Source organism: Prunus persica, chromosome G2 (genome assembly GCF_000346465.2).
Source record: "Prunus persica cultivar Lovell chromosome G2, Prunus_persica_NCBIv2, whole genome shotgun sequence".
In the NCBI taxonomy this organism is placed as follows: domain Eukaryota; kingdom Viridiplantae; phylum Streptophyta; class Magnoliopsida; order Rosales; family Rosaceae; genus Prunus; species Prunus persica.
The window spans coordinates 24,893,297-24,915,162 of record NC_034010.1 but is presented as its reverse complement, the minus strand read 5'-3'; the positions used below and the strand labels follow the sequence as shown (position 1 = coordinate 24,915,162).

The 21,866-nt window shown below is 38.2% G+C and overlaps 5 protein-coding genes across 7 annotated transcripts; 2 read left to right on the top strand and 3 right to left on the bottom strand.

Moving 5' to 3' along the window:
* Positions 1,691-4,490, bottom strand: LOC18785374 (probable adenylate kinase 1, chloroplastic). Its single transcript, XM_020558439.1, has 4 exons — positions 3,981-4,490; positions 3,731-3,871; positions 2,618-2,890; positions 1,691-2,130 (listed from the first exon to the last, which is right to left on the bottom strand). The coding sequence occupies exons 1-4, from the start codon at positions 4,287-4,289 to the stop codon at positions 1,987-1,989; spliced, it is 867 nt and encodes a 288-aa protein (XP_020414028.1). The 5' UTR covers positions 4,290-4,490; the 3' UTR covers positions 1,691-1,986.
* LOC18787171 (protein TONNEAU 1a) lies at positions 4,767-7,472 on the bottom strand. Its single transcript, XM_007218754.2, has 8 exons — positions 7,209-7,472; positions 6,727-6,859; positions 6,541-6,629; positions 6,324-6,446; positions 5,745-5,878; positions 5,613-5,638; positions 5,373-5,529; positions 4,767-5,027 (listed from the first exon to the last, which is right to left on the bottom strand). The coding sequence occupies exons 1-8, from the start codon at positions 7,293-7,295 to the stop codon at positions 4,976-4,978; spliced, it is 801 nt and encodes a 266-aa protein (XP_007218816.1). The 5' UTR covers positions 7,296-7,472; the 3' UTR covers positions 4,767-4,975.
* On the top strand, positions 8,300-11,891 carry LOC18787716 (leukotriene A-4 hydrolase homolog). Its single transcript, XM_020558058.1, has 4 exons — positions 8,300-9,718; positions 10,034-10,267; positions 10,359-10,685; positions 11,391-11,891. Exons 1-4 carry the CDS (start codon positions 8,738-8,740, stop codon positions 11,688-11,690), a joined length of 1,842 nt encoding a protein of 613 aa, XP_020413647.1. The 5' UTR covers positions 8,300-8,737; the 3' UTR covers positions 11,691-11,891.
* Positions 12,680-15,904, bottom strand: LOC18787538 (uncharacterized protein YKR070W). 3 transcript variants are annotated; one of them, XM_020558619.1, is made up of 12 exons: positions 15,680-15,904; positions 15,490-15,593; positions 15,215-15,250; positions 14,865-14,938; positions 14,690-14,730; positions 14,466-14,537; positions 14,144-14,342; positions 13,811-13,906; positions 13,423-13,490; positions 13,072-13,276; positions 12,898-12,981; positions 12,680-12,750 (listed from the first exon to the last, which is right to left on the bottom strand). In XM_020558619.1, exons 1-12 carry the CDS (start codon positions 15,889-15,891, stop codon positions 12,691-12,693), a joined length of 1,251 nt encoding a protein of 416 aa, XP_020414208.1. In that variant the 5' UTR covers positions 15,892-15,904; the 3' UTR covers positions 12,680-12,690. The 3 variants fall into 3 exon arrangements, with proteins under 3 accessions (XP_020414208.1, XP_020414209.1, XP_020414210.1); XM_020558620.1 differs by having other exon boundaries at positions 14,690-14,759; positions 14,865-15,009; positions 15,680-15,902; XM_020558621.1 differs by lacking the exons at positions 15,490-15,593; positions 15,680-15,904 and having other exon boundaries at positions 14,690-14,759; positions 15,215-15,230.
* LOC18786842 (zinc finger CCCH domain-containing protein 11) lies at positions 16,655-21,449 on the top strand. Its single transcript, XM_007220940.2, has 8 exons — positions 16,655-17,039; positions 17,224-17,308; positions 17,431-17,571; positions 17,659-17,747; positions 18,626-18,814; positions 18,982-19,112; positions 19,193-19,292; positions 21,055-21,449. Exons 1-8 carry the CDS (start codon positions 16,878-16,880, stop codon positions 21,241-21,243), a joined length of 1,086 nt encoding a protein of 361 aa, XP_007221002.1. The 5' UTR covers positions 16,655-16,877; the 3' UTR covers positions 21,244-21,449.

Below are 21,866 nucleotides of genomic sequence, written 5' to 3'. Positions count from 1 at the left end.
TGTCGTAGGTTCAAATCCTACAGAGCGTGATTCTGTGTTCTTGTTAATCGCGTTAGGTCGAAAATTACACTTAAAAAAGGAGCCTCCAGCGGTTAGGCACCACGTGTCCCAAAAAGTATAGCCGCCCGGCGACACTATTTTTCAAAAAGAAAAATAGTACAGCCGCACGGCCTATTTTGTGGACTTTTTCTATAATTTTTTTAATACTAATTAATAATTACTAATTAAAGTAATTCAAAAAGGCTAAGATGTTACTCAATTACATATATTGAATTAAAGAAGTGGGCCAAAAAACAAAAGCAAAGAAAGTAATTATATGTTTATTAAAAAGGATTAAATTTATTTTGTTTTTAAACAGTATAGCCGGGCGGCTATACTATATCATTGGGTTTAGACATTACTTCGGTGATCTTTAAGTCGTTTCAAAATGGCAGCAACATACCATTTTTTGTGATTTCTTTCTATCAAAGAATCATATATATGGTCAAGAAAAGACTCACCCTTGCCATGGGCGATAGTGAGTATGTCTAAGGAGCTGCTTTCCCAGTTTATATATTAAAAAAAGGGCACCCAGCGCATAGGTGCCACGTGTCGGAAAAGTGAGAAAAAAAAAGAGAGAGAGAGAGAGAGGAAAGAATTGAGTATAGCCGTGCGGCTATACGGTTTGTTTTTGAAAAAATAGAAAAGAATATAGTATAACCGGGTGGCTATACTATTTATATAAAGACGCGCACAGGGCATAGGCGCCACGTGTACTATTTTTGTTTTAAATTTTTTCAAAAAAGGAGTATAGGCGCCCGGCTATACTATTTTTAAAAGACAATTAGGGGAAAACTGAGTATAGCAGCCCACTGAGTATAGCCGGGCGGCTATACTTTCCATAAAATATGTATATTGTTTTTATACAATAGTATGTGAGAATTTTGTGTATAATACGTGAATTTTGTGTGTCTTATTGAAATTGTTGTAAAAAATAGGTGTATTAACGATGAGAAATACGTGCGTACGTGTATAATACATGATCAAACGCGAAGGTGCTAGAATCTTTATACGGGTAATAACTCTAGAAAAGTAAAAAATGAGAAAGGGACAATAGATGCTCGAGTAATGGACTAATAGTAACGGATAAGGCTCTTGGGCGATGGAGAAATTCATTTAGGACACCCAAACGATTTCACAAAAGACTTAGTAAAATAGAAATTAATTATTTTGTGGACTTTTTCTATAAATGTTTTTATACTAATTAATAATTACTAATTAAAGTAAAGAAACTAATTATATGTTTTTAAAATTTAAAAAAAGAAAAAACACCTGTCCCGACAAAAGTAGAGCCGGACGGCAATACTTTTTATATATTTAAAAAAGACGCCCAACGCATAAGTGCCATGTGTCGGAAAAATAAAGCCGGGCGGTTTGGTAAAAAGCACGAGCATCTAACTGCACACTCACACTCCGCAAATCTTGATAGCCTGCATAATATATAACTCATAATTTCTATTAGGGAGATTGGGATTTGTAGGGGAAGATGACGAGCCAAGCATGTGGTAAACATGTGCACAGAGACATTTCCGTCCAAATTTGAGGATTGAAAAGACAGTTGAAACTGGAAAATGATGGAGGGATGATGATATATTGGATGTGAAAGACAGGTGAATCTGTACATTTCATAAAAATAATGGCAAGCTTGTTGTGCAATGAAACTTTAATGCCCACAAAAATAATCATTATAACCTAACCATTTTTCCAAACAAACAACATAACTAACAATACAATATAAATACCCATTTTACATAACTCTGAAACCCCAATAGGATACTATATAATTATAGATAAATGGGGGGCAGCTCCTGTTTTTTATTGCACATAGAAGTTTTTCCCTTTCAACTTTAAATTATATGCATCTACTTCCAGGACATGCAAAGAATGATTTGGCTTATCTAATGGAAAACTAACTTGTCTAAAGTGTATATGGTACAGAATTACGAATCATGCGGCTGCAGACTGTTTGTCTTCATGGTCTTCCAGATTCAAAGCCTGAAGCAGCTTTGGCCAGGATTCAGGAATCCCTCCAGGAAGATCAAACTCTAACAATTTTCCTCGACTGCAGTAGAACCCCTCCACAGGTTGACTCTGCAAGGACAACATGATATGTGACGCACAAATTACAAATTGAATCAAAATTAAAGACTGTTGTGTTACAAAAAGATTAATGACATAAATAAGTCTTGATTGGCCAGTGTCCAAATGTGAACTCATGACAACAAGGAGAAGGTCCATCTATTAGCCGATGCTGTTCCAATGGATCAATAATGACAAAGCAATCCGATGCTGTTCCAATGGATCAATAATGACAAAGCAATCTTCTCATGGATGGAGAAGATTGTTTTAGTAAGCATAGTTTTAATGCAAGAATTAATACAGTAACAAAGAGCATGCCAAGTAGAACAGTCTCTGAGGCATCAATCCTAAGCAGGAAGAATGGGGAGTATTTTATGGGCGGCAGTGCTTCAGTCATATTATTATTAATATATTTCAAACTTAAAAATAAACTTCTGAACTATTTGGTTGACTTCTTAAAAAGGAGTGAAAATAGCATCCCAAGATGCTGAAACAACACCTTATCATTATATATCCGGAGTCTTTCCTTCACAACTTCTTCAGTGTCATCGGATCGTGTGATAAGCTTTGATGCACAATGTGGAGGGGGAAGAAGTGGAGCCATGTACATGCCAGGCTTCCCATCCTCACCCTTAATGTCAATGCAGGCCACATTGTAATTCCCTCCACACTCACTACAAATCCTTCTTCCAAGGCACTTCGCAAGTAGAGCCTCTTCACGAAGCTTTAGGTTGACCACCAAGTCAATGTCTGTTACGCCCTCTAAAATTTCCTGTAAACCAAACAAAACTTAGAAGGCAAGTTATAACCACAGAGGTAAAATATATTTGAGAGGAGGGGAGGGAGAACGGTAGGGAAGCTGAATTAATGGGACATGAGAATATACTATTTTATCATACAATAAGCTCTGTTGCCAATTTAAGGGCACTAAGTCAATGCCTACTCTTCTCTGTGTAGCCACTGGAGCCATTATAAAAGAAAAGAAATTCAAACTACTTGGTGAAGTGAGCATCCTTTAACATCAATTTCAAATTTTGGACTGTCCTCCAGAGGTCATAAAAACCTGGAAATTCCCACTAATTCAGGATTTTTGAAAAATTGCACAACATGGTAGATGTTCAGAGTCTAATAATCATACAGAATTTCAATGAACATAAGTCCCGAAGGGATGCAAAGTTCTTATACAAATATGCTCAATGAACATCGCCTGCTCATGAATCTATATAACCCAAAACCAAGTGACTCCCATAAGCAAACATATTATCAAAGACAACACAGATGAATTCAGATTTTGCTGACCCAAACATGAAATTAAACCAAACAAAAAAAACATAAAGCAATAACCTTTGAAACCAAAAGAAGCAAGACAGAAGTACTGCTATGCTGGAATTTTGAGGCAGTAGAGTAATAAAATTGTGTGCCTTCAAAGACCATAAGTTTATTATTTATGTGCATAGTTCAACTCTACTAACCTCAACTAAAAATTTAATTCCAAATACATTTTTTCATCTACACCTGCATGATCATATTGTCCCTATTTGCTATCTCCCAAGCAAGATCATCCAATGTATGTTTCAAGCAAAATTTTGATGGGAAAAAAAAATGGTATTACCGCCTGACGAATAGTTCGAGGAAAACCGTCAAGAATGAAGCCAGTTTCACCCTTAGCTGCACTAGCTTCAAGACGCTTGGACAACAAGTTTATGATAATCTCATCCGAAACCAATTTTCCCTGGTTCACAACCTCTGCAAGCTGCAATTTTTTTGTTCGGGTTTTTCACAAATTGAAATTTTCTGAAAGAAAAAAGAAAAAAAAAATCAAAGAAAAAGGATAAAACCCTAAGGCCTAAGGGAAGGGGGACCTGAAGAGCGAAGGGACCAGAAGACGAGAGCTCGTCTCGAACGAGATCGCCGGTGGCGATGTGGGGGACGCCGAGGAGGGTCGAGAGGCGAGAGGCGTAGGTGCCTTTGCCGACGCCGGGGCAGCCGAGGAAGACCCACTGGACATTCCTGTCCTTAACGTCTCGCTGCAGAGGAAGAGAGTTTTGGGCGATGACAGAGGAAGACGCCTTGAGGTCAGTTTCGGAATTTAGAAAGGATGATGAACGGAAGCTCCGAACTGAGAAAGAGCTTGCTGCTCTTAATCTTAAAACGCGGTTCAAAACCGCCATGGGAGCAAGCAAAAGTCAAAATTTTGTTTTTTTTGGGGAGCTGCACAGAGAGAGAGAGAGAGAGAGAGAGAGAGAGGAGGGAGAGGGGTTTTTATGTTTGGGGACAGGAGGACGGGAGTGTGAAATTCGATTCTGATTTTTACCTTTTTTGGATTTCCCCGGAAGCCAGGGAAGCAGGCGGTTTTTGGCGCTTAGAAATGTGCCACGACACGTGTAATAAAATCCAGTGCTCTCCACAAATGTCAAAAGTACATAAATGTTTTTCTTTTCAGCTTTAATTTATTATTCCGTCTATTTTTGTTGGAATTTACTTGCTTTTCTTTGTCATCTGGATTTGATGAGCATGTCATATTTTCTTGTTTGATATCGCAAATGTGACACATTGCGTCATTGAGGAGTTTGGCTCCTGCAGATCTCGAAAAAGGCCTCTGGATTTGGCAATTCCATGAAATTTCATACCCTTCATTAGAATGAAAATTTGCAAGCAAAGATGCAGTTACTAATTTATAGATTTCAAAAAAGGGTCAAAAAGGAAATTACATCACGAAATAAACACTCGAACAAAGCACTAGATCAAATCGGAATACAGTAATAATCTTACATAACATCACTATGATTGAAGGATTAAACATATAAAATACAAATCAAATACACGTGCAGTTATACAAAGGTTGTCGTTGTTCGGCCTACATCTGATCAGACCTGCCCTCATCCTCGCTAATTCCATCGCCTGCATGCCTGCAGCCAGATCAAGCAGACAAGGGTAAGAAAACAATGAACAGGAACTACAATCTCTGCTAGATTATGACTTGAAATGAGCCTTTATCACAAGGTTTCAAAATGTTATACATAGTTTTGAAATGACAAAAGTGGGATCGACATGTCACAAGGAAAATGTAGCCATATATACTTCTCTTTTAATAAAAGCACCTATGAAAGAGACTTCTTGTAAATAGCCTTACTTTGATTTTTAACCTCATAGAAAATCCATCTCTCTCTAGAATTTTGCATCGCTGCAGTTTTCTTTGAAAGGAAAGCTTTTCCAAGTAAAGTGAATAAAACATAAAGGGGCTCAGAACATACCGCCACGATGTGGTTAGATTGCGAGCTTTTCTATCCAATTGAAGGTTTTCCATGGCACTTGAAGCTCGAATGACATCCTCTGGACTTTCATCACTATCATATCTCCAATTGTAGTCATCTTTCCTGTAGCTAGACATGGACGACCCACCTCTTCGATCTGAATGCTAGAATGTATCAGTTAAACAGAAACAAATGCAAGCAGATAAAGGACAGGGCATAAGAAATTGCTTTGTCACTCACCAGATGACTGGGAAGACGCACCAGGCCTATAATAAGCACACCAACAAACTAATATCAATTAAGAGTTTCAGAGAAAGGGAAAACGAGACAAAGTAAATACAAAATACTGAAGCAGTAATGTAGGCTCAGCACCTTCCTAGTGGAGGCAGCCCTCCAGCAACAGATGATGAAGAAGGTCTTCGCATGTTGCGAGAGTCTAAATTGGATAAGGACTCTGTTTCTGAAGTAGCTAGCCTCCTTCCAGTACCCCTTGCTTGAGATAAATTCTGTAGTAACAAGATTTAATGATAACAAATCTGCTAAAGGACTAAATACAAACAAAAGATCAGCTAAAGAAATTTGTATTTTTGCTTCATTCATTGTCAATCCAGCATTGTCTTTTGGCGAGGAAGTTTTTTACCCTGGTTAGTAGAACCTCAAAATTGTATACTAATCCCATCCTATGACTGATCAAGAGATCTATAACAAAGGGGAAAAAATGCCCATAGGTATAGGAGAGACTATGTCATGCAATCATGTGGTGAACTAATCTATACTGTGTCCAGAAGAATTAATACAAATCAATTAGCAGCCTCGGTTTCGTGATAAAACATAACAATCAGGTAAATGTATCTTGAACCAAAGAAATTATTGCCATGTCAGACTACAGTCCTATTGCAAATTCTCATTTTAACTTGAAAATTATGTGCTTTAACTCAAAAATTATCAAACCTCAAATTTCAAAAATCCTTCAAGCACGTCCAAAAGCAAAGGACCACTATCCCCATTTCGGTTAAGATCATATCCATTCTTGCTACTAAAGTCCTTCAACTCAGCTTTCCAAGAATCCTTTTGCTGCGATTCAACAAAAGCAAAAGCAACAATCATTAGCATAAGATGAACAACACAAGACGCTCAAGACACTTTCTGCACCAAAATACTTGATTACCAAATTACACTCAGGCTGATACACTTTTAGCGTATGGTTTAGTTGCGCCCAGTCTAAGTATTCGCATACTAGTGCTGTAAGCAACCTTCCTACAATGAGCATGTGAAAGTGAAATTCAGCTTAAGAGCAGAAGCCAAGATGAAATTACTTTACTTGAACAAGGAGGAGCAAGGGATAAGTAAGAACCTGAAGGGGAAGCATGGAGCTGTTTAGCACGATCGTTGCAGCTACCAAGCAATGCCGGAGGCAAGCCTTCTTCTTTCTCGATGACCTTGTCCTCCTCTTCAATTGCCTCAAACACACTTGCTCTCAACTCAGCCTACCGCAACAGTAAAATCAGCCAACGACCCAGAAAAATCATTTCTCAAGAACAACAAGTTCGATCATGTACATCAAACTAATACTAAAATATCCAGAATTATCAATCAGCCCCTAATTTTGCACAATGGGGGATCGCGTTCAAAAACTCGAAGCTTCAAATTCCACTTAACAAACATGAAATTAGAAAACCCTAAAAGTCAACTAAACTGAAGCAACATTTCAAGGAGTAACCAGAGAAAAAAACCTCATTTTGGGTTCAAATCAGCTGTGAATGCATATTGAGGAGATCCAAATGATAAAGCATGGAAATGGGGAAAATATGGAGGGGTAAAAGGGGGAATTTGTACCCGGATCTTGGCCAGAACGCCCTTCTTCTCAAGGGTGCGAGTGACCAGAGTCTTGAGGTCCATCATCTCCCTCGTGTAGTCGTCCATCTTTTATGTTCTTCAGGATTTAGGGTTTTCAGAGTGAGAGGATGTGATTGGGATAGAGAGCTCACCCGCCCTCTCTTTCTCAAACTTTTGAATTTCGCAGCTTTCTTCGATGCTTTGCTTCTACAGAGAGAAGGAAAGGAAATTTGGCGAATTGAGAACAGTGGGTGTAATAATGGGTAATTGGATGAATGTGGGCTCCACTGGAGGGTGTAGACGTGCAGTTAGCCGGTAAATATCATCTGGGCTGACACTGTGAACTTTGTTTTGGGCCTTTAAATGATATTTTCTATCCCATGAGTTTATGACCAGCTTTTTAAGTCTATCTCTCTTATCACGTGAAAATATCAAATTAGTTATGAAAAACCTAATTTGCACAAAACACTAAAAAAAATAATGTTATTATCCGGTTTGTATGGGGTTGTTGTAGTTGATTAATATGACGTGCCATGAATCCTAAGGATGTGAAGACGAGAAAGTAATTTGATTTACTCTCCCTCATACATAATAATGGAGTACGTGCAAATTTAAGTCGCCTTATTGGGAGAGTTTTTTATATGATTTTGATTGCTCGATAAGAGCTTGAGATTTGATATCAATTTAGATCTTTTGCAATTATCTATTGGAATTAAACTTCGCATCACAATCGATTGAACGTCTTGTGATTTGGTTAAGTCTATTATTGCATGATATGGTGCAACTCATCTACTCATATTCGGGTTATATGAGCCACCTAAAGCGGGGAAGTTAGGGAATGGGCGTGGGTTATGTTAAAGTCATTTCTTATTAGCCATGACCTAACTTCCCCACTTAAAGGTGTCATCTAAGCGGATAGTTGATCTTATAATTTTTTTTATAAATTTAGGTGGACTACCCGAAGTCTATATAACTTTAGTGATTATTTAACTTAATCTTTTCAAGTGTAATTCAAGCCTCATAGGTGGAGGACTCACTACATTTTCCAACACCCCCCATACAATCCAAGAATCTTGTAACCATGCATAAGAAACCACAAGAATATACTCAATTTCTTAAAGAAATGGAGATTTATGAAAAAGAGATGTCCTTCATTTAAATATAAAATAAAATAAAATAAAATAACCATTCACAAACTTCTACAACTCAGCTTGGGAGAGAAGCAGAAATTATGCTTTTGTGCAAGAAAAGTTTCAAATTTTGACTAAAAATAAAATAACGAGACCTTCTGTTTCTCCCTCCAAAGTTTAAAAAGCAAAACCCAGAAGGAAAAGAAAAAGAAAAAGAAAGTAGTTATTGCAACGAATATCGTTCTCTCTCTCTCTCTCTCTCTCTCTCTCTCTCTCTCTCTCTCTCGCTTTATATTCATTCTCATTCATTTACGAGAGATCTACGTCTTCGCCTCACTGCTTGCACTCTCTCCTCCTCCTTCTCCTCCTTGCTCACTCACCAGTTAGCCCTAAAAATCAATGGCGCCAATCGACCCTCACTCGTTTACTGAGTCGACTCACCCACTCGCCACCCACATCTCACTCTCTCTCTTCTTCGACTTCCCCTCCTCCACCATCCACGCCTCCGCCCTCCTCACCCTCCCGGCCCCACACTCTGGCCCACTCTCCCTCGACGCGCGTGCACTCACCGTTCACTCCGTCCTCGACCCCCAATCCTCTGCTCCCCTCCCTTTCTCCCTTTCCTCTCCTGACCCAATCAAAGGCTGCCACCTCACCGTCTCCCTTTCCAACCACTCCTCTTTTCTCATCGTCTACTCCACTTCCCCTTCCTCCTCCGCCCTCCAGTGGCTCTCTCCTCCCCAGACCTTCAACAAAACGCTGCCGTTTGTCTACACACAATGCCAGGCCATCCACGCGCGCTCCGTCTTCCCATGCCAGGACACTCCGGCGGCGCGTGTGCGCTACGCGGCAAAGCTTAACGTCCCCTGCCAGCTCTCGGCCGTCATGTCCGCTCGCCACGTGGACCGCCGTGACCCGATCGCCGGCGAGGGAGCCGCGCTGGTCTCCGCTGACGCACTGTGGTGCGCCGAGGGGAGAGTCGTCGAGGAGTTCGTGATGGAGCAACCAATCCCGCCGTACCTGTTCGCCTTCGCGGTCGGCGAGCTAGGATTTCGGGAGGTGGGACCGAGAACTAGGGTTTACTCGGAGGCGGTTCCGGCGGTGCTGGAATCGGCGGCGACTGAGTTCGCGAGCACCGAGGACATGATCAGGCAAGGGGAGGCCTTGTTTGGGCCGTATGAGTGGGAAAGGTTCGATCTCTTGGTGCTTCCGCCGAGCTTTCCGTACGGTGGTATGGAGAATCCAAGAATGACGTTCTTGACGCCGACGGTGCTCAAAGGCGACTCGAGCGGCGCGCAGGTGGTGGCGCACGAGCTGGCGCATAGCTGGACTGGGAACTTGATCACCAACAAGACTAATGAGCATTTTTGGTTGAATGAGGTACTATCACTTATCTTTTTTTACCTCATATTCAAGTGGGTTGGTTTTGTTCAGATTTTTGGTTCATGGTTGGTTTTGATCTTTTATATTGACAAGATTCATAGATATTGTTTGTTTTTGCCTTTATGATACTTGTTTTCTTCATTTGAACTTTAAATATAGACTTGTTAAATTTCTTCATAGATGTTGTTCATTTTTGGTTAATTTTTAGCATTTGTCTTGTTAAATTTTAAATATAGTCCAGCTTCTAGAAGCCTAACACACTAGGGTATTTGTGTAATATCTTAGCGCGTTAATCCTTATTTATTGTTACAGGGTTTCACGACATATGCTGAGAGGAGAATTGTTGAGGCTGTGCAAGGCGAGGACAGAGCTGCATTAAACATTGGAATTGGTTGGCGGGGTTTGAATAAGGAAATGGAGAGGTTCAAGGATAACTTGGAGGTCACAAAGCTGAAAACCAACCAGGAAGGAGTTGACCCAGATGATGTGTATTCTGAAGTTCCATATGAAAAAGGTTTCCAGTTTCTATGGCGCATTGAACGCCAGGTAGGTTGATTATATGCTCTAACTTCTTTCCCTCATGATGTTGTGCTATAAAGAGGATTTGATTGTCACACGTTTACTTTGGAATGTTAAGGTTGGAAGGCCTGCATTTGATGAATTTCTCAAGAAATATATTGCTACCTTCAAGTTCCAGTCAATTGATACCGATACATTTCTCGATTTTCTGAAAGCAAACCTACCTGGAATAGAGAAAGAGGTTGACTTAATATTATGGACTGAGGGTACTGGTATCCCTCCGGATGCCTACGAACCAGTTTCCAGTATATATTCAAAGATTGTGTCAATGGCAAATGAATTTAAGCTTGGTAGGATGCCAAGGGAGGATGAAGTTGCTGATTGGCAAGGGCAGGAGTGGGAGCTCTACTTGGAGAACCTGCCCAAATCTATTGAAGCTTCACAGGTACTGTACTACTGTTGAGTTTCTTCTCTTCAAGTGATTTTCTATTACCAGGTGCTATGACTTGGATTTTATATCTGCCTTCAACTCACTTTTTGTAATTACTTTATTTCTTAGTTTGCTTCAACTTCTAATTCATATTTAGTAGTAAACCTACGCTTTTCATATAAGTTAATACTTCTGTGGTTTTTCAATAAATATATAAGCAGTTATTTCTGTATGGGGTGCACTTCTGATGCTGACCACATCTGCTGGAATTTGATTTTTGGGCATAGAATTGAGTGCTTGTGAAGGGCCAAAGCCAGGCGCACTTATTTTATAACACAGTGGTTCTTCCATTACTGACCAGAAAATCTTATTCTATTTCTTCATATGCAATCTTGTCTTTTTCATTGGACTGTTTCAAGGATGATTTTGAGTTCAAAATTGGAATTTGATGATGTTGCAATTTTTTACATGGTTAGAAGTTGGGGATGGGCATATCTCTTATAACTTGGTTTGCATGTGGAAACATATTCTTTTAGATTTGAAATAGCCTTAGGAGCTTATACCTTGTTGAGTCAGATTCTAGGAGTGAAATAGCCTTGTATTTTTCTTCAAGTGTTTCATTTTAACTCATTTCTGTTTCAGCTTCAGTTGTCAATGCACTTGTTAAATCTATCCCACTTTTATGTTGTCTTATCATAACATATGTGTTTGGATTTGCAGATTTTGGAGTTGAATTCACGCTTCAGGCTGTCTGAGTCGAAAGATTACGAGGTGAAGGTGGCATTCCTCCTACTGGCCATTGCTTCCAAGTGCAAAGAACACTATGTTGAGGTGGAGAAAACTTTGAAGGCAGTTGGAAGGAAGAAGTACCTTGTCCCACTCTACTCTGCTCTCGTAGAAGGCGGCACTGGAAAGGAAGAAGAGAAGATTTTGGCCAAAAGGGTGTTTGCAGAGGCGCGTGACTCTTATCACCCTATAGCTCAAGGTGTTATTGAGACAATTCTTAGCAAACACATCTAGGAGGATGGAGTTTGAGAATGTAAATCACATGTGAATTGAATTTCAGAAGCTAATCCCTTTTGATGATGCCTGTCGTTGGCTATGCTAATCTCTGAGATATGTAGGCTAAGCCTTGATTGTTGTTGAACACGTGCATCTTTGTTGATGCTGTGCTCATTTGAATGATCTCGTAAATAAAAAAGTAATGCTTTTCTATCTCAAGTATTGTTGATGTTGCTGACATCTGTGGAGGATATACAACACCCCACACAAACAAACAAAAACTCCATTAATCATTTCGACTTACTGGAAGAGCTTCGTAGATGGTATGACATGTAGTTTGGAGATAAATTAAATTGTGCTGGAAGTATTCTGATTACGTACTTTTCAATGTGTTTACTAAAACATGGGTTATGTGAGTTCCGATTACTTCTCTCATATTCTCAACTTTCCCGATTCATGATTCCTTCATTCAATTGAAGTAAACATACAGAGTAACATATCCTCTCTCTTTAAAAAAAATATATATATATATATTTTTTGGGTGGAAGAACGTCATCTATTGTGTACACGAAAGAAAATGGATGAAAAGGCTATGTCATTTTAATAGACAGAAAAAGAGTATGGGAAAAAAATGGGCAACTTTCCATACCAACTTCCATAGTGGAACAAAGGCGCTGAGAAGGTAAACATTATTTTGTCTGAGCTTACGCAAGCAGATTGTGGTGAACTTGCTTGCACGAAAACCACTGCTTTGTACTTGTCCTGTGGCAATTGTAAGGATAGTGGCTCTCGTGATCAAAATCTCCATCAGTACCGAAATCAGCGCGTAACCTAGGATTGGCACAGGATCAATTTTTAGCCATGAAATCAGCTAAAAAGAAAAGGCCATGAAACTGAATATGACCTTGCATTCAATTATAAGAGCTGCTTGATCCAATTTTCTGTCAACCATACAAGCGAAACCCAGTATATACATAATCACTATCAAGTAAATTTTCTTTTTTTTCTTTTTTCTGAGCTAAGAAGTTCCTTCTCTCTTCAGAATGTAGTCCACTGCCTCTTCTACGGTATCCACAACCTACAGTAGGAACAAAATGGTATGCAAAAAGTTTAACGCAAATGCAATCAAATTGAAATTATAAGTTATTACGCATTTTTCACACTTGCAAGTGACAAACTATCTCCGGCACCGCCTAAATATTCTGATGATGCATATCCAACGTACCAGATCTGCTGGAAACTCTGCATGATTATCTTTCCCCTTAAAAACACCTGTCCTCGTCAAAATAGAAAACCAAGGATGTCCAGCCTGAGAACCAGGTGCAATGCTTGTCAAAATAAATTCAAACTTCAAAGCATTTAATAGTAAAAAAATTTCACCGTAAGGAGAAAGACAGACCTGTTGAGCACCTTTGACATCAACTGAAGGGTTGTCACCAATCATGTAAAGGGTTTTGAAAGCATGCGACTGAGAGTTTCCCGTATTTGTTGTATCATTATGACAATGAGATGGTTGAAGCTGTGTCAATATAGCTTCAGTGTTCTTAAACACAAACGGATTTGGCTTTCCAAAAGAGACATATTCCAAAGCATCATGGTGAATCCTGCAGCAAAGCCAAAAGTAAATTATATTACTGAAGGCATGCTAAGGTAGCATGGACTGCATATGACAGAATAACTTAGTGTTCAATCAGAAGTGCTGGCATGCAAAGGTAGGATTATAAACACAATGGAATATGACACATCTCACGTGTTGAAGATGCTTTCAAGTGCAATTCTGAAAGCACCCATTCCGAGTCGCTCAGAAGGAAATGCAGCCTGTATGTTATAAGTAGGCGGCTGATCAGTACAATGCCAGTACCATGTGAAACTTAAAGTTGAAAAAGAAAGAAAGTTGATGATGAATAAAGGGAAGAGAGAAAAATGAATCCTACTCTTCTAAATGTCAGGGATTGGGGCATATCATCCATATAGAACCCAATGCATCGAAGATGTTCATGGGCATAGTACATGATTTCAACGGGTTTCAGCAAACAGATCACTCAAGCAAACAAACAAATCGTGGCTTGTTTCTTTATATCTCCAAATTCAGGATTCAGTTTTTCAGCCCACATCTTTATAGAATCATAGTTACCAACCTGATACTCAAGATCATCTGCGGCAAAATATAGAGGTGGTTGGTGCCCGTTCTCTTGTCCAGGAAACCCTCCAGATCTTAGTATGTCACAGAGAACCTAATTCAATTCATGAATCAGCTCACAGCTTTGGTAAGGACACAAATGACCGCGGTCATCTGCAATAACATGATGGTAAAGTTGCAGTTCCCAAAACTTTATTTTCTACTTCATACACATACCAAAGTTGGCAATTTATGTGGGATTTGAGCCCGCTAGGCCAAGGGAAGCTACAATTTCAAATTCTTAGATGCTCGGATTTCCTAATACTGCATTCTAAATAAATGGAAAAGATACCTGAATGTCCCTGCCCCAATCTACAGGGTCGCTGACAACAAAAGCTGCACTAACCCTGTCAGAATAAACATCATATCTTGGCACAGACTCCTTGGGGTGGCTGCAATCCAATGCCTGCTTAGTTCTCCACAGCTTATATTGAGATACAGGATCAATATTCTTGAAGTAGGATGCATACTCATCTAATGAGAGAACTTTTCTGCCACCACAAATAAATTTGGCTATTTGTTACTTTCACAAAATATAGCAACAGGAGGTATCAAATTCAAACTCAGATGACTCTACAATCAAGAACAAGCTAGACTTTAGGTTAAAAATTTACTTGAAACCATAATCAGACATTACAAGAGCCGGTTCCCCTTTTCCAAGAGCAATAATGAGTTCATTCTCATATCTGTGAGTAAAACGGATAAAATCGCCATAAGATAATTAAAATAGGTTAATACATTGTTTACACTTTGAACTATAAACAAAGTCAGGGGAGAATATGATACATCAAAATTACACATCAATGTAGCAAAAGATTCATGTCAAACTGACATATACCTTCTCAACAAACTTTTAAAAGGTGTGTGACCTTGTACAACCTGCATCACGATAAAAAAAGAAAAGAGAGCTATTCCAAAGGTTCCATCAGTCAAATAAAATTCACCAAAAATTGGAAACAAAAGAACATCATCTTTAAGCTCATAATACATAATTAAAATGTTTAGAATATTACCTGAGAAGGCAAGATGTTAACTCCCAAAAGTTCAGTTAATTCAGCGGCTCGTCTTGATTCCGGTATGCCACCTCCTATTTCAACCGCATAGTACCTATTAGAAAGTTTATTCTTCCACTTTGTATCTAACTCTTTGGAACAGAGACTACAAAGGAACAATCCACGTGACATGGGCTAAGTATAAATATACTGGTAAGACACTCAGACACACAAGTAAGAATATCTCAAAGATTATAGACTTAAGTCAAAATTATGAACAAATATCCATTGTTGAACTAAATGAAATTCGAATGAAGTTCTAACCAAAACATAATGAATGTTTCCAATGTGAAAACGCTCAGATGACTTACCATTGGTCAAAAACAGAAAAGGAGCCTTCAAAGTACCTACAAAGAAGCAGAATTTTCATTAAGCTAGAGATACTATGAGAGAAAAAGTAAACCAAGTCAATGAAAAACCATCATCCTCAATAACACAATACATAAACTTGAGCCAGATGAATCAGTTTACTTGCCCAGAAAATAAGAAACAAAAACCAATTTCTATTTTTCTTTTTCTTTTTCATTTTGCTGAAAAATAAATGAAATTGTTAATTTAGAGAGAGAAAACATGGAGTTCTTAGTACCTGATGTTCCGTACAACTTCCTTAAAGCTCGCGGAGACCCTCCAACGGGAACACGGCCACGGAGAATAACCCCGTCAATGTCAAACGCAATTCCAAACGAAGACCTACAGTGCAACCAAACATCACCTTTTAGCTATTTCTATAATTTTCCCACCGTTTCTCGGAAGCCAAACAGAGAATTGGATATAACCGTTCGGGTTCGGGCCTAGATTGACACTGCGACTGAGAGTATGAACGCGATTGAAACAAATATGGAGCTCTATTTTTGCTCTGATAAACCTTGAAGACCGTACGGTATGTCATCCTCATCGGCGTCATCGCGTTCTCTCTGTCTCTCTTCTGGTTCAGCTTTGCTCTCTGAGCTTCGTGCTCGTGGCTACAGTTTAACGGTAACTGTCTCATACGGCGCGTTACGCCGCGTCGTATGCAATTGTGAACCTTACCCAAGTTAGCGCGCCACGTGGTAAACCTAAAGGAGCATTTTTCAAAGTGACAATTATACCCTTGTATTTTAATTTTAAAATACAAGCGATACTAGTATATTACAACTTTTGTCCAAAAAAAAGTATATTACAACTTGAATATACTAGTAAATCCGTTATACCCTATAATTATGTAAATGCATATGTATATCCATTATACCTTATAGTTAAAGCCATAAAGAGAAATTGAACCTAAAATCTTGAATGCATGCGTAAGAACCATCATTTGAGTTATAAATCCATTATACCCTATAAATATTCAAATTATAATTAATTATTTACTTTGTTATTGAAAAAGAAAAACAATAATGGACTATTATTTAGCCATAAATCAGCAAATGAAACCAACTATGAACAACAAAGATGAGTGGGCAGTTACCAATTGTTAGATTGTCAAATCATGTTATATGTATTTGTACGATGTAATAATATATGCGTCAAGTAAATTCATATAAAAAGTGCAAGTACCAGTTTGACAGAAAAAAAAAAATTTGAAATTTTTATCTTAGAAATATAAATGATTATAAAATTTTAATTTGGCAAATATTTCAATTAACATAATAGAAATTTTGTTGAGTTGCGAATTGACTTGTACCCAACATGAATCTAAACTCGACAAAACTCAAACACTATTAATAGTAGCAGCCAGAAAGTTAGGGCAAAATCGGAATTTTAGGCCAGCAGAGCAACACACTAGTCCTGCCCTGGTCACTATACGCCATTCGTTCATCCTTCTCAAAAGGTGCACAGAGAGGGCTCTCGAAAACCCTAATCGCCATCTCTGATTCAAAATTAAGCAAATCTGCACCGGAAGTTTGTAACTTTATTAATTCCGGAAACCACAGATTGCTCTATCTTTCCCTTTTCTTTTTCTATTTTTGTTCGTTTGTTGAATTCGTAGTAGCCATGCCGCCAAAGGCATCGAAGGCCGACTTGGCAAAGAAGCAGAAGGTCGTGGAGGACAAGACCTTTGGTCTGAAGAACAAGAACAAGAGTAAGAATGTCCAGAAGTACGTACAGAATCTCAAGCAGTCAGTCCAGCCCAAAGTAGACCCAACCAAAGCCAAGGTCCGCTTCTCACTGTTTCTTATTCGGATCCTCTCATATGTCTGTTATTTTTCCCCTATTGGGTTGTATTTGGTTAGACTAGAATTAGCTAAAATAATGAAAATTGATGATTCTTATTAGAAAATAACGTTTGGATGTAATTTTGTGAAATTGGGTTTTATCATTTTTTTAATGGGTTTTGCAGAAAAAGAAGGAGGAAGAGAAAGCCAAAGAGAAGGAGCTTAATGATTTGTTCAAGGTTGCTGTTAGTCAGCCAAAAGTGCCAGCTGGTATGTAGTATGTACCCCAACTCTGACATGTTTCTTAGTCGTGTTTGGTGATAGTTGATTATATTGTGTTCAATAGCGGATTGGTTATGGTATGTTTGTAACCGAATTGGGAATTTGAATAGGTGTTGATCCCAAGTCTATATTGTGCGAGTTTTTCAAGGTTGGGCAATGTACTAAGGGATTTAAGTGCAAGTTTTCCCATGATTTGAATGTTCAGAGGAAGGGTGAAAAGATTGATATTTACAGTGATAAGCGCGATGATGGTGAGAGGATTCACATGTCTTATTTACTGTTTTCATGCTAATATATAGGCATATGTTTTGCTTATTCCGTGTTGATTATATTTTCAGAAACAATGGAGGATTGGGATCAAGAGACGTTGGAGAAGGTTGTGGAGTCAAAGAAGAATGAGTATAACCAGAATAAGCCCACCGAGATTGTATGTCAATTTCAGTGTTATGATATTTGCATTTGATTGCGTTGCTCTCTCTCTCTCCCCCTCCAGTTAGACCTATGTCTTTCTATCCCTACTTCTTTCCCTACCTACCCACCCTTCAAATGTTTCTGGTTACTTAGGATGGAATATGGAGGCCTTTCAGGGCACGTTAGCCGTTACATCAATTATGTTTCATGAGTGGAAAAAGAGAGAGAGAAAAAAAAAGGAGGCAAAGGTTTAGTTGCATGGGACGTTGATCTTCTTTTGAAACTAGTACTTTTAGGTGGTGTAGGTCAGCTTTGCAATCATTGATCATATGGGTTATGTTACAATTTAAATAGTTGATGTCACAATCTGATAACTGATTTATTTTTTTGAAGAACAAGTCATTGGCAATGGGGCATGTTAAAATGCTCAACTTTATGCAAGTACATGTAGTGAATTTAGGTGATGGATTTATGTCTTATCGAGTTGGAGTGGATGTATGCTTTTACTCTTTTCAGTTGTGGTGGGTTTAAGCTTCTGTTAGAAAAATGTGATCTGGTATCTCTAATGCTAGCCTAATGTAAAAGTTCTGTTTGGCTGGTTGCTTTGTTGAATGTTTAAGTAAGAAATATGCTTGTAAAGAATCAGCGATGTTGCTTGAAACTTTTGGGATTATAGATTGGATCTCTATTGTGGGCAATGCTAGTGAATTAACTTTTGGTGGGGTTATTGAATAATGGAGGGATAAATTATTTTTCTCCTCTAGATGAGTAAACATTCAAAAATTTAAAATAGTGATAGTTAAACAGTACAATACTTTTTTAAGTTATGGTTGGGCAATTTGATAATGTAGCAGTATATCTTGTTATGAATCAGTTGGCCTTTAATATGTACAGGTTTGCAAACACTTCTTGGAAGCAGTGGAAAAGAAGCAGTATGGTTGGTTTTGGGCTTGTCCAAATGGTGGAAAAGAGTGCCATTACAGACATGCTCTTCCTCCTGGCTATATTTTGAAGTCTCAGATGAAGTCACTTCTTGACGAAGAGTCTGAAAAAATTGCCATTGAGGATGAGATCGAAAATCAGGTGATGATCATATTGATTTTGTTAACTTTGCATTTTCATTTTGTCCTTCCCTGTTGTGATGGAAACTTTTTGTACATTTGCAAATATATGCATTGCATCCTTAAGTATTTTTTAAGCTTTATTTCCTCTGTTTTGTATTTTTAATGCGCATCTGCTGATTACTGCAGCGTGCAAAAGTTACAACCTGTACTCCAATGACCACTGATTTGTTCATGCAATGGAGGAAGAAAAAGACAGAAGAGAAAGAGGCTGGCCTGGCTGTACAACGAGCAGAGAGGGCTAAGAATGACCGCATGAGGTTTTGTTCCTTCCATGGTTTGCATTTTGTATGTAGTTTTTTTGTTTTATGTTATTGACTCAATTTTTTCTGTATTTCAGTGGTCGTGAGTTGTTTCTTGCGGATGCTAGCGTGTTTGTGGATGATGCTGAAGCTTATGAAAAATACCAGAGACAAGAACCCGAGGCTGCTGAAGAGAAGGTAATATTTTCATTTTGTATTACACATGTGATTTATTTATGATGGAGCGGTACATGTCACTTTCAAAGTCAACAAAGCTTTAATATGTTTCTGTATATTCTTTTGGTAACGTTTTAGCTAACTTTTAACTTCCAACATCTCATCACTTAGAAGGGAGGGAAAAAAAGGTGGTGGGGTCTGCATAACTGCTGACTTATGTGAATATTATTTCTTATCTTCGAGTTTGCTTTTTTCTTTTTTTCTTTTTTCTTTTTTTGGGTATTATGAAAGTTTTCTGTATCTTAAGATCTCACGCTTCTATGCTGTCAAAGAAAATTATTGGCTTATCAAAATAAGTGTCCAAAAACGCTCTTTTTCTGGTCATTTGGGCTATCTGTCATTACTTTTGTTTGGGCTTGATTGTCTAGAAGTTATTCTCAGCTATGGGCATCACCTCAGTTTTTTTAATAAGGGAAAAAGAAAAAGAATTGAACTATTTCAGTATCTTGATAAAGATAACTGTTCATTGTTATGTAATAGAAGTTTTGTATTGTATTATTACTTATATGCTGGTCGAGCTTTAATGCTGGATGGCCATTGCATGCGGCACAGAATGGCCACAGTTATAATGATAATGCTGTGATAGCTAAGTACAAGGGAGGATTGAACATTCTTTTGAATTCGTCAATGACTTAGATGATACCAAAATGATGTGATTGATGCAATGAGATAAGATTCTGCCGTAGATGTCTCAATGTGATTTGCTTTTAATTCCTTATTCTTATCTCGTTATGTTTTTTATGTGGTTATGTCGTCTCTTTGTTTATTTTGTTTATAGTAGATCATTGTTTCAAGGTTTTTCTGCTGAGATTATCAAGTTTTGATTACAGATCCATGCATCCTGATCCTTTTAGGGCGTATATCATGTTTTTCTTAGCTCTTTGTGGTTCTGTCCATTCCTTGTTGCATGGATCCTCAGCAACAAGGAGTGCTCCCCATTTGACTTGTAGATAGTCTATAGGTGGAAATTTACGGGACATTTGGATAAAATAACCATTTTCTTCAAAATATGATCATAATCTTACTACAACTTTTCTCATATTCCAAGAGAAATGAAGAAAACATGAGATTGAAGTTTGGTATTGATGTGAAAACGCTATATAGCTTTCAATAACAATGTGAGGTGGTCTCTGCCAAAATAGGGTTTGATGAAACATGGCGTTGAGTGTTCTCCATGATTGTGACCCTGTCACTCTAAAGTTCCTGTTGCAACTTGCCTTTGGACTGAAAACTCTACTGGCACTATAGGAGTTTGCTCAGGGAATGTGCCATCTCTTGAAGCTCTTTCTTTATTAAATGAGACTATAAAGAAAGAAAAAAAAACAAGCCTTTGCTGTCCATGATTTTATAAATTAATTATTATATCTGTCGTGGTTGCAAATGATTGAGATATTATTACTCAGTTGCTGCAACAGGAACTGTTTCATACTTTTTCTTTTAATATTAACCAGTGACACAAGAACCAAAATCTTCGCATAGGTAATTCTGGTTTTGGTACACAAGTAGTGTAACTATGTAGTACCGCATTTATCATTACCAAGGAGCAAATGTTTTGAATCCCGGAGCTATAAATATCATCGATGGTTGCTGTGCTTTCTTGAATTCTTAAGACACTACCTAGTTCAAATGAAGTCGGATGGTTCCCGTTTACTTGGACATTTAGTAATTGTCTTAACAATTTCCATTTATTTTGTTATCTCAGTTTGTCTGTGCTTCATTTCAGGTCAAAGACAACTCAGCAGCAGCAGGACCAAGCGCCTCTACTAGTGTGGCTGGGTCCGAAGAAGTCCCCATCGACGATGACGATGACGATGATGATGATGAGTTGGATTTGGATGAGTTAAATGAACTTGAAGCAAGTTTGTCAAGAACATCCATTCAGATAAGGGAACCAGGTATAGAGGCATCTTGAAGAGGGGGATAAGTGAGTTTATTGCTAGCGAGGGACTGAAAGAGACTATAACCAGAAATGTGAGAGGAAATAATGTATTATTTGTCCTGGGAATGTTTTTTATTTGTATTTTTAATGCTAAATTCTTGGTTCTTTGGATGTGGCTTAATGTTTTATGCAAGGAAAAAAAATCCAAATTTTGATTCAGATTGCTGTTGTTCAATTAACATTTGGTGTCCCTACCTTTCCTATAAGATGAATGGCACATTCCTATTTTTTTGTATGTAGGAAGAAACATCAAATGATGATAAGAATCGGTTAACTAAAAGATAAAATAAAAATCACTGAACTGTAACATAGATAACAGAACTTTCAGAGAATCATGCCAACAACAATAATGGCCGACTCATCTGCTTCAGACATCTGAGTGAGTGGACCTCTGAAGTGGAATTGGGTTTTGCAGTTTCCATTCAATTTTTTGACTTTGTATCATCAGCCCTCGGAGTCTCGCTACAAGTGACAAAGATCCAAGCTTCCAGAAAAAGAAGTTTTAAAGGAATTCAGTTTCGTTGGTGAAGAAAACTGCATTCAATGCTGGTGAGCTCTCTGTCACATCTCTTCAAAATTACATTTATAGAGATTCT